General features: G+C 43.5%; 1 protein-coding gene across 2 annotated transcripts; it reads right to left on the bottom strand.

The window, feature by feature from the left end:
- Window positions 1-389: 389 nt before the first annotated feature.
- HELT (helt bHLH transcription factor) lies at window positions 390-3,885 on the bottom strand. Of its 2 annotated transcripts, none has more exons than XM_070948910.1 (4): window positions 3,859-3,885; window positions 3,131-3,235; window positions 2,731-2,827; window positions 390-1,050 (listed from the first exon to the last, which is right to left on the bottom strand). In XM_070948910.1, the coding sequence occupies exons 1-4, from the start codon at window positions 3,883-3,885 to the stop codon at window positions 560-562; spliced, it is 720 nt and encodes a 239-aa protein (XP_070805011.1). In that variant the 3' UTR covers window positions 390-559. The 2 variants fall into 2 exon arrangements, with proteins under 2 accessions (XP_070805011.1, XP_070805010.1); XM_070948909.1 differs by having other exon boundaries at window positions 390-1,047.
- Window positions 3,886-11,317: the final 7,432 nt, after the last annotated feature.

Raw genomic sequence — 11,317 nt, 5'->3', positions numbered from 1 at the left:
AGCTTCTTGCGAACCGGTAGTAAAGGTAAGTAGAACCCACCCCTGCTCTGAATGATCACTAAATGAATGGTTGTAAGTCAAGGACTACCTCTATTTCAGTTAAAGGTTGCCCTACAGAGTTGCTCCTCTTGCGAGTGTAAAAATTGTCATGAGTTGTCATACTCATTCAGCATAGGCATCTCCCCTCTTTGTCTTAAAATCAGTACAGCTCTCTGCAACTAGACTGATGTCTGTTTGGAAGCAAACAATATACTATGGAGCAAATATTTGGAAGAGCTGGATAATAAAAGAATGAATAAAGACATAACAGGCATACACACCTTCTTCCTCTAGGAGTTCATCTTTATTCTTTCCCCATCATTAGTTACATATCTGTTTACAGTGATGGGAGGGCCATTATGATGCAAGGTAATATATTCTCTTCAGATAACTAATGGGCTGAAAGATGTCCTTTGCCTTTAAGAACAACATGTCAGAAGAAACCATCCAGTTCTCTAATTCAGCCATGAAAGACACGGGAGCCCCCTTTGGAAAACAAACTGGACATCCCAGATGTAGGCTACAACACAGATGGATGTTGGCCAGGAGGCAGGCTAAATGTATTGGGGTGGGAATGGCCAATCAGGTTGAGGTAGTGGCGATCCAGCCCTTGTACCGATGGCAAGAAAGTGTTGCGCTGCTGTCCGGGACTACTGAGGGGCATAGTGGTATTGGGAAGGTAAGGAATGGTGGGATTTCTGGTGGAACCGTGCCAGGAGAAGTGACCGTGCCCAGCCGCTTGTGAGAAAACAGGATCGTTAGTGCCTTGACCCAAGCAGTCTGGAGCTGGAGGAAGCTGGTAGGAAAAGTCTGACTCTGGAAGAGATCCCAAGGAAGCATAGAGAGGTTCTGTGATAAAGTGAGCTTTGGACTGCAAGAAAGCCAGAATCCGAGCATACTTGGTATCTTTGGTCTCCATTCTCTCCACTGTGGTCAGGTAGTGAACTAGGTTCTTCATGCATTCATGATAGCCATAATAAAAGTAGTTGGCAAATTCAGCTAGAAGTTCTGCTGGAAAGGAAGAAAGAAAGAAAGAAAGAAAATAGCATTGTATGCTTGGCTTTGGGGATTTTTGGTTTATGTTTAGGGAGGTTATATTTCAGTATAATTATTACAATTTGTAGTAGCTAAATTAGCAAACATTTTTTTTTATTTTTAATTTAGTAGGCTAATTTCTGAAGCTGACAGTACTCAAATATGGCAAGCCTCCAAGTTAACAAAATATTAATAAAGGTATCTATGAAAGGCAGGCTGAAGAACGATGACATTTATTGAGTATCCAGCAGTGTCAGAAGTTATAACCACAAAGCGGATCATTAAATCAAGAAACTTTACTCCAAATTCTCTTAACAGAAAGTTTATACCATTTATACAAACAATAGTCTAAAATCAATGTCTATCTCAGACTTTCCCAACATGGTTCTTTTCAGATGTGTGAACAGCAACTCTACCAGTTTCCGTCAAGCCATCTGGAAAGATGGAAGTTGTGGATTAACACATTTAACACCCTGCTGAAGACAGAATTTATAAATATTTTAAATAACTTCAATCAGCAATGTTGTATGCTACACAAACACACACAATTTGAAATGCAGACCATTGTGGGTATATGTGCACAAAATATGCATCTACTGAAAGTTAACACATCACAAAGTTAATCAATTGGCAAGTGTGCTATAGTCCCTAAAAGTTTGTACCACCCAAAAAAATGTATTATTCATCTCAAAAGGCTTTCATTTTATTCTACTTAAAATGGACAAATAAGATACCACTTTATCCTAGATTATTGAACATTTAACAAATGCTAGATCCAATCAAATACCCACCTACCCAACCATACTCTTTGCATCCATGAATGCCCAATTACAGAAGATCACATGCTTAATTTAATAGCCATGTTTTCTACAGTTAATGTCTCTTGCACTCAGCAATCTGGAATGAACTGCCTCTTTCTTCATGGGTTGACCCCATTCTATTAATTTATCTAACCCTTAAAACAATACTTAATCATTCCAATAAAAATAAATGCTAAAGATTAGGATCTGGGGAAGGGGCTAAGATGAAACTGCTCTTTAGCTGAGCTCCTCAAAGCCTGCCAGGAGGCAGCTCAATCACAGCCTTGAATTTGCTGCTCTCAGGTGTGGTGGAGGACAGCAGCTGGATTCTCCTATTACACAGAACCATGGAGGGGGGGGAGGGGTTGTTGAGTTAAGACAATATGCAGACCAAGACTCTGAAGTATGTAAAACCTAACTTACTGCTTAGCATTTCAAATGAAAAAGTCTATAGTGGCTTGTCATTAAACCAGGGTAAAATAAGCCAAGATGCTTCTAAAAGTCAGGGGATCAGAGAAAGGCAGGGAAGGGATGGGCAATCTGGTTCTTCACACTGGACAGCAAAATATTTGAGACTGGCCCTGGCCTGAAAAGGTGCCTTATTTCATTCCAAAAAGAGAGCAAATTTAATCTGTAGCAAGAGAAAAGAGTTTTCTGTCGTTTTAAAAATGTGGTTAACCGAATCTGAGCTACAGTTCTTAAGAAGCTCTGTCTTAGCATCCAGTCGACCTAAGGCGCTCCGCAAGCTTTCCCCCAAATCCCCCAGCATCTCTTTCTCCGCCGGCTGCCCGGCTCGCCTGCTGGCTGCCAAGCGCCGGGACGCACCGTCCCCCCCACCCCCGAAGAGCGCGCCTACCCTTTTCTCTTCCCCGAGGGAAATCCGCGGAGTGCAGGGCCCTCAGGTATTGCACCGTCATCTCCAAAATCTCCGCCTTCTCCAGCTTGCCGGAACTCTGCAAGGAGCCAAGAGCAACATTTCAGGAGAAGTCACATCTGGTGCAAAGGAAGAAAGGGGGGGGAGAAGGACTTGACGTGGCACAGAACGAAAAAGCCACTCCGTTTTGCCTTCAGCTGAAAGCCTCCCTGCGAATCGGCATGGCAAGGTTTCCCTCCGGAGCTCTCCAGGCAAAGACAGGGACCTGCCGGTTCTAACCAAGGCCACCCTTGTCACTTGCTGCGCTTTTTCCTCTGGAAAGACGCCAAGGCCCCGGGAGGTTTTGTTGTTTTTGTTTTTTGGCTGGGAAAGGCGCGTGTACCTGTTTGGCCAAGGCCATGGGGACGGTTTTCCCCAGTTCGTTTAGACAGCGGTTGATCCGGTCTCTCCTCCTCTTTTCGATCACTTTGTGCGAAATGGGGATCTTCTGGAAAACATGTTAGTGGTGCAGGATAAATACACGAGTAGCGGACAAGCGGGAAGAGCCTCAAACCGGACGGAGTCCCACCCGTTTTTGTTATTAACCCCGGGCCATTTAAAAGTTACTCCATGTTTCTGGGTATCCACCTGCTCTTCACCTTTAAAAAAAATTCCCCGTCAAAATCATCTTTTGAAGCCAGAATTCTAGAATTAAATTCTCCCCATCCTCTGTTGAAACTTTGGAGAGAGAGGGAGGGAGGGGTGTCTTTGTCAATAACCAATTACCTAGAACTCCATAGGATCTCAGTTACATTGGATGGGGAGGGGCGGGAAAGGGCAGGGAAGGGCAGGGGGGAAATGCGACGGGACGAGAAGACAAGGCCGTCTGAACATCTGGGTCACCCAGTGGCCTGACAGGCTCACATGAGCTGCCCAGAGTGAAAAGTCTCCTTTCGAAGTGTTTTCACTAGTAGCTCGTCTGCCTGGTGCTGCGTGCCACCCAGCCACCCTCCTCCACCCTCTTTTAAAGCCACAAAGCCAATGGCTGAGGTTAAATGGCACCAGGCCCTCCGGAGAAGAAAGCTGCGTTCGGCCTGAAGTGCGCGGGGCAGCGCCAAAGCGCCAACTCACTTTCCGTTCCTTAAGTTTTGAAGACATCGAGGCGAGAAGCGGACGGGGGGGTGGGAAAGCTAGCCGGAGGTCTCTACTCAAGTGGCCCAGGTGGATTGTGGAGCCCGAACTTCCAAGAGGCGATTTATAAAGCGATCATTTCTAAGGCGAGGGAGGGGGCGATATTCATGGCCTGCCTGGTTCCATAGGATTAGGGAAAGCAGCATTAGGAGAAGACATGCATTAAAGATAAGGTTTCCTTAAAACCTGTGTATGTACAGGGTATTCCCCCCCTCACCTCCCCAGAGACCAGGGGTGGGTGAGGGAAGGAGGACAGATCAGCTTTGTCACTCCACGTGGCCTTCAAGGACACGTGATTGGCCCCCCAAAGAGCATTTGCATGGCAACGGGCAGCGCAAGACTACAGAAGCAACAAGTGGAGCGCAGTGGCGCGCTGGCAGGTTGTGAAACACCAGCGTCCTTCTTCAAAGCCCCCAAACGCCCGGTCGGTCTCTCACACGACCGCCTGTTTACAAATCCCAGGCACCTCTCTCCTCCCCCCCCCCACCCCCGCTGCCTCCCTTCCCTGTCCAAGCGCCGACTGCATTTTAAAGCCTGTCCAGAGTCATTAAAGTAATTAAGTAAGCCCTTAATAGGCTGTTCCGCCCAGTTCAAGGAAGAGCCCTTGGAGACGGAGTGGGTCCGTTTGTTCTCAGGCTTTTCTCACACGACTTGGTGACACGTCCCATCTTTATGAGAGGTGGCAGCGAGGCTTTTTTTGTTTTCCTCGCTTTATGTGGCGGGGAGGGGGCACCCCGGCAGGTGTGGGGACTGAAGGGTGGCACAAGACCCCCCTCCCCGCTTTATAAATTTCTCTCCTCCCCTCAGCAGACCCAGGGAGGCTCCTTCAAACTTTTGGCACACGACCGTCCTTTTTCCTATGGTGTGTATTTCTCCATCGTGTGGTTTGCCTCGCTCCTCCGCCCTCCCCCCCCCGCCTTTGGAGAGGCTCAATTTGTAGCCTATTATCCTATAGGAAAATGTCCCATTGAAAAGTGTGAATAGTTTCATTGGGCCTAAATTTTAATAATGCGGGTCAAAGAAAAGAGAGGCAAAATAAAGAGGGAATCGCAGCTGCTCCGAGAGCCCATTATGCGGTGTCACCTGCACCTATTCATTTGCCTAATTTTGGTCAATTTAACAAACTTCAGGAGAAATTATTGTGGCATTGTTAGAGAGGGTAAAGCTTTCTGATCGAATTAACAGCATGTTTTGATCCGGTAAATGTCTTGAGAAAGAAAGAAACAATCGCGTTTAAAGGGGCTTGGAGTGAAACGCGCCAAGTGGAGACGCCAAAGCGCAGCGCTCACAAAGGGAGCAAGTAACTGCCACAGGGAACTTTTGTACACGCACATTGCTGAAGTTTTTACACAAAAAGGCATTATTTCATACTTGAATAGTCTAATCCAACAATTGTCTATTTTCTGCAAACATATTTTCACAGCATTGTTAATTTTTTTCCAAGGGCCTCTGTTCTGGCAGCCGCGCCTCTTGGCTTGAGAGCGCAAAGGATTCTCATTCGGGGGGGCCAACAGATTTGTTCGGGGGGGGGGCGTCCAGAGGGAAATAATGGACGTTGGGGAAAGATGTTTTATATATTCTGAAAGACTCAAGAGGGAAATATGGGAAACACTCCAACAGGAATCTAGGGAAATTCACAGAAGAAGAAGGGTCCTTTTCCTCTCCAAAGCTTCCGTGCGCATTTCCAGACTCTCTTTCATCTTGCAGTGGCAACTCCTTACTTCATTGCCCAAGCACACCCCGCACCTCTCAATCACTTTATTTGATCTATTCACTGCCTGAGTAATAAATGCGATCCAAAATACAACTGTGGGTTTGCCAGTTCATATAAAAATAACCCAGAGAAATTTGGAGAGGTATGCCAGAGCCTTCATTTAGATCCAGTCATTCAGGAAATGGAGCCTATTCCAGGGAAATACTATCGTCGTGCTCCCGAGTTCAAATTCTTAGTTTCATTGTCATGTTTTGCAGGTTCTCTTCTCTTTCTTTAAAACAGATTAATGTTCATCTCTTTTATTATTACTTTACTTTGGAAAGTGCCACATAATGTCCTTAAATTTTAACTGTTTTCTTTTTCTTTTCACCGCATTCATGGTAAAATGCAAATTGGGGCTCTTCTCTCGTGATAAAATGCTAACCGAAGAAATGTTCTTTCTCGATGTTTTGTTTGCAACCTGTTTTGTCTCCAACCTGGTGGGTGACTAAACAAATCCTTAGAGAAAGTTTTCAGAAGCAGCGTGCCTTGCTCGGTCCAGCTCAGGGACGCTCCCGAATGCTGCTCTGCTTGCGAGAGATATCCTTTCAGAAAGCTGTTAGGTTTCAGTATATTCAGTCCTGCACAATGGGATTAAAAACTAACCGTTATCATCCAAATTAACTAAACTTTGAATAGTAAATGTAGGAGCTTTATTTTTTTCCCCCCTCCAGCCAGTGGAGAAGGAGTTGATCCGCTTACTGTCTGTGTTAACCGCCAGCTGCAGGCACCTGCGAGGCAATTCTTCTTTTTTTTACACCACTCAGTTTGTTTATTTGCTTCTTTCTCTCGCTCTCTCTCTCTCTCCTGCCAGAGAATTGTGTCTGGTCCAGGACAGCCTTCCACGAGGTGCAGGTTCAGGCTGGCCATGAAAGCTAGAAAGGACACGTGCAAACTGGATATGACAGGGGCGATGGTGCCGGGGTGCTGGAAGCGTTATGGCATATTAAGGAGATATGTTTGCTGTTGCTTTTGATTTTTAACGTTATTTCCCTGCTTAGACTAACAATGAGGGCTCCAGACATATATTATTAGCTGCTTTGGAAAGTGTGTGAACCTCTTACTGTTGAAGACGGGCAGAGATAGGGAAATTCTGCACTTTTTAACTCTCCTTTTTTTAATTTGTCAGTGCAGGAGGTTGTTAAATGAATTGAGGGTGTTACTTTTGCCTTGTGCCTTCCCTTTCCTTTCCTAGCCATGAGGAGGAAAATGACTTTTAAAAATTGTTTTGTTAGTAACTTATCTGTTTTAAACTATTTTTAAGAGGAATGCGTTAAAACTATGATGATTTATAAAAAGGTAATGTTTTAAAAACAAACAAACAAGGAGGCTAAATGCAAAATTGTGCCCAGTCTTGAATATAAGTGATGGAATCTCCTCTGAGTATTAAGAGATCCTCTTTTTCATACTGACCCTGGATGGGGTGGGTTTTTTTTTTTTTCTTGATTGTGAAACTAAAAAATACAGTTACATTCTAAGTGAGTTACATTTCACAGAAGTACACAATATCCTATTGTGATGCATGCTTATGATAACCCATTCAGGCCTTTTGCCCAAGTGAACTGCCATCATCCAAGTGGGGTGGGGGGAATTAAAAGAAAGTTTCAATATATACAGTGCATTCAGGAAATATTCAGATCCCGTTCACTTTTGTCTATTTTGGTATACTGCAGCCTGATTCTACAATTGTTGAAATTCATTTTTTTCATTAATTTACATTTAATACTCCATAATGATAAAATGAAATCAGAATTTTAGAAATGTCTGTAAATTTATTAAAAAGGAAAAAACTGAAATATCACATTGACATAAGCCCACCAATCTGGGCTTTATGGAAAAGTGGCTAGATGGAAGCCTCTCCTCAGTGCAAAATCCATAAAAGCCCGCTTAGAGTTTGTTCCTCACAGTCTGAGAGTCCTTCAGGTGCTATTTTCCAAGCTCTAAGTGGGCTTTTTTGTGTTTTGCACTGAGGAGAGGTTTCCCTCTCTGTACACTCTGCCATTAAGCCCAGATTGGTGGATGGCTGCAGTGATGGTTGTCTCTCTGGAACTCTGTCTCATCTCCAGACAGGATAACACTGGAGCTCAGTCAGAGTGACCATCAGGTTCTTGGCAAGGGTGAAATTTACTTACCTTCACTACTGATTCGCAAATGTGAGCGTGCGCGCGCACACACTTCACTGGCACACACCACCTCTGTGCATGCTCAGAGGGTAAAAAATGGGACGTCATGACATCTGGATGGGTGGGCGGAGACTCCCGCTGCCAGTGCTACTGGTTTGCCCGAGCCGGATAGAACCTGCTGAATTTCACCACTGGTTCTTGATCACTTTTCTTACTAAGGCCCTTCTCTCCCGATTGCTCAGTTTGACCAGGTGACCAGTTCTCGGAAGAGTCATGATTGTTCCAAACTTCTTACATTTGGGAATCATGGAGGCCACTGTGCTCTTAGGAACCTCCAGGGCAGCAGAAATTTTATTGTAGCCTTCCCCAGTTCTGTGCCTTGCAATAATCCTGTCTCAGAGCTCTGCAGGCAGTTCTTTTGGCCTCATGGCTTTTGCTCTGCTACAGTATACATTGTCAGCTGTGAGGCCTTTTTGTGCCTTTCCAAAACAAGTCCAATCAATTTAATATACCACAGGTGGGCACCAGTCAAGGTGTAGAAACATGCCAGCAATGTTCAAGAGGAATGGGAGACATTGGAGCTAAATTTCACGTGTTGTTGCAAATGTGATCGTTCAGTTTTTTCCTTTTAATAAATGTACAGACATTTCTAAAATTCTGTTTTCACTTTGTCATTATGGAGTACTGAATGTAGATTAATGAGAAAAAAGATGAATTTCAATAACTGTAGAATCAAGCTGCAGCACAACAAAATTGACGAAAGTGAATACTTTCTGAATGCACCGTAAATCAAAAATCACTTCCATATGTTTACATTATAAAAAACAAAAAACATAAATATGGAAGTTCTGGTAATAAGCTTCCCATGGAAAAACTTCAGAAAGGTTCTTATTTCTTTAATGTTCCACCTCTGAATTGGGGAGAATCTGCTTCAGAGGAACCAGAACTTTGAAGAAAATTCTTTGCTGAATAGATTTAGAAAGCCATTTATTGGTATATAGTCTGAAGGAAGATGATGCTTCTGAACTGATGGCTAATATTTCAAATATTTTTGGACTATCATCAAGATTCATACAATGATTTCAGTACACATGTAGGTATTTACCTTTTTCTCTTACAAAAGGAAATTAAACAGACTATTATCTTCTAAATAATTAATTGAAATAATTTCCCTCTGACATCATCCAAGCTTAAGCCCAAAGAAAGTGCACATGAGATTGAAGTTTAAGGCTATGGTCCTATAGATCAGGGTTATCCAAACCATATTTTGTAGAACCCTAGACTCTACAAAAATTTGATGTGGTCTAAGAGAGACTAAAGGGCAAAAGAAAAAAAGTTCACTTGAATGCAGCCAATTTTCTGCCACTGGATTGATTGATTGATTGATCAGATCATATTTTATGTAGCTACCCATCTCACAATCAAGTGACTCTGGGCAGCTTACCACTCAGCTAAAAACAATATATAGAAATTAATATTACTATTTTTAATATTAAAAATAAATTTATAAAAATCAAGTTTATAATTTTTAAATTTTTAAATTATGAAAAATTATGAAAAAATTATTGATCAGATATTCAGGATTTTTTCTTTTTAACCACACAGCTGAAAAAAAAATTAAAATACCTCTGTAGACATAATAAAGCCCTCTAGAGCACTTCATATAAACCATTAGAAACCCTTCTAGAGCACTTCATCTTCTGCCAAATCTGAATATAAATCTCACAGAGCACTAAAGTGAAATATTTCAACCATCACCTTGAATGATGCTCAGATGGCAACAACAGCCTATATAATTGCTAAGGTATGTTTGGGAAATTGTCTTCCTTGCCTTTCCATCACCTGAATCCCTACTGCCTCATATTCTTCATGTCTCTGCAGGGAGAGGTCACCTTCTCCCATTGGCTCTAACCTTTTCTAGTTTCAACCATGGCCTTGCCTTTCCTATGAGAGGGACAAGATGGATTGAGTTCCAGAATTCTGCTGCAGAAATAACAGAAGGCTCAATCTCTACCACTTCACTCCCACTCACAAACATTTCCTTATGGTACAGAGATTCCAGCAAAGTACTATCAGTGATAGCCCTGGCAGGAGGAGGGGATTTAGTAGATCGGATGGAGGTGTATTCCATAAGAGTAAGAGGCAACTCGGTTCAGATAGTTTGTGTGAGGCAAAGGGGGTGAAGACACTCTGTCCTTAATAGTTTCCAGAGTATATGTTTCGTGCAGATTATTGTCTGCTTCAGTGTGGCAAGATTCTGACTATGGGTGTAGAACAATAAAGAAATCTGCTTGGAATAATCACTATGTGTCTTTCTTGGTTTCTGGAGCCTGACAAAACCTCAAGAGAAGGGAGGAGGTCTCCCTTGACCCAGCACAAGCCACTCTTGCCTTAAGGTTTTACAGACACTGGTGTAGTGGGCCACTACTCAATTCATTCTGCAAGGAATGGATCCAATTATATAGATGATTGTATCTTATGATTATGATTTATCACTTGTTGCTTGTATGTACACTGAGAGGTTATGCGCTGGAAATAAATTCCTTGTGAGTCCAACCACGCTTGGCCAGTAAAGAATTCTAAAGAATTCTAAATAGATAACAGAGAGGAGAAGGTATTCCTTAAAACTTTCATCCCAAACCATTTAGGATTTTAAGGTGAAGGGCATCACTTTGAAATTTATCCTGGAAACAGATAGCAAATGCAGATCAGCAAGGGCTGGAGGTTTAGCAATACATTTATATTTTACACATTATATATTGTAATTCAATGGATAAGCATCACTGACTGATGGAATGTGTCTACAAAGGGGGACCCCTACAGCAGGGGTTTCAAATTCAAGGCCCGTGGGCCAGATTCGGACTGTGGGGTACTTAGATCTGGTTTGTGGGGCCATCCTGGAAACAGTGATGGTCTGGCCCTGGTGCCATGTATGGTCCTCCCAAGCTCTATTTTCAGCTGTAGTGGCTTCCTGCAGCCCTCTGCCAGCAAAAACAAAGCTTGAGGGGGCCATGCACGACCCTCACAAGCTCCATTTTCAGCCACAACGGCCTCTTGCAGCCCTCCAGAAGTGAAAACGGAGCTCGTGGGGACTGGACGCAGCCCTCTCAAGCTCTGTGCATGCCCCCTCCCCTGAGCTCCATTTCCCCTTTTGCATTTGAGCATCCAAGAAGGGACAGGAAAGGAGAAAGGGAAAGAGGAAAGACAAAGAAAAAAAAGGAAGAGAGGAAGGAAGGGAAAATAAAGAGGTAAAGGAAGAAGAAAGGAGAATGAAGAGGGAAGGAAAAAGAAGAAAAGGGAAGAAGGAAGGAAGGAAGGAGGGAAGGAAGGAAGGAAGGAAGGAAGGAAGGAAGGAAGGAAGGAGATTATAATGAGAGGAAGGGAGAGTCTGAGGGAAGTCCTGCCTTAGCACACTATCAGCTCTGCTGCCCTTTCACGGTCCCCTTGTCCCCTTCTCCTGACCTCTCCTGGTGGTCTCCCATCCTATCGCTGAAGATGCTTTGGTTACAAAGTCAGGTCTCCT

The sequence above is a fragment of the Pituophis catenifer genome, unplaced genomic scaffold, assembly GCF_029215685.1.
Source record: "Pituophis catenifer annectens isolate HBS135680 unplaced genomic scaffold, rPitCat1.0.hap2 SCAF_8, whole genome shotgun sequence".
Lineage (NCBI taxonomy): Eukaryota > Metazoa > Chordata > Lepidosauria > Squamata > Colubridae > Pituophis > Pituophis catenifer.
This window is presented reverse-complemented; position numbering and strand designations above follow the sequence as displayed.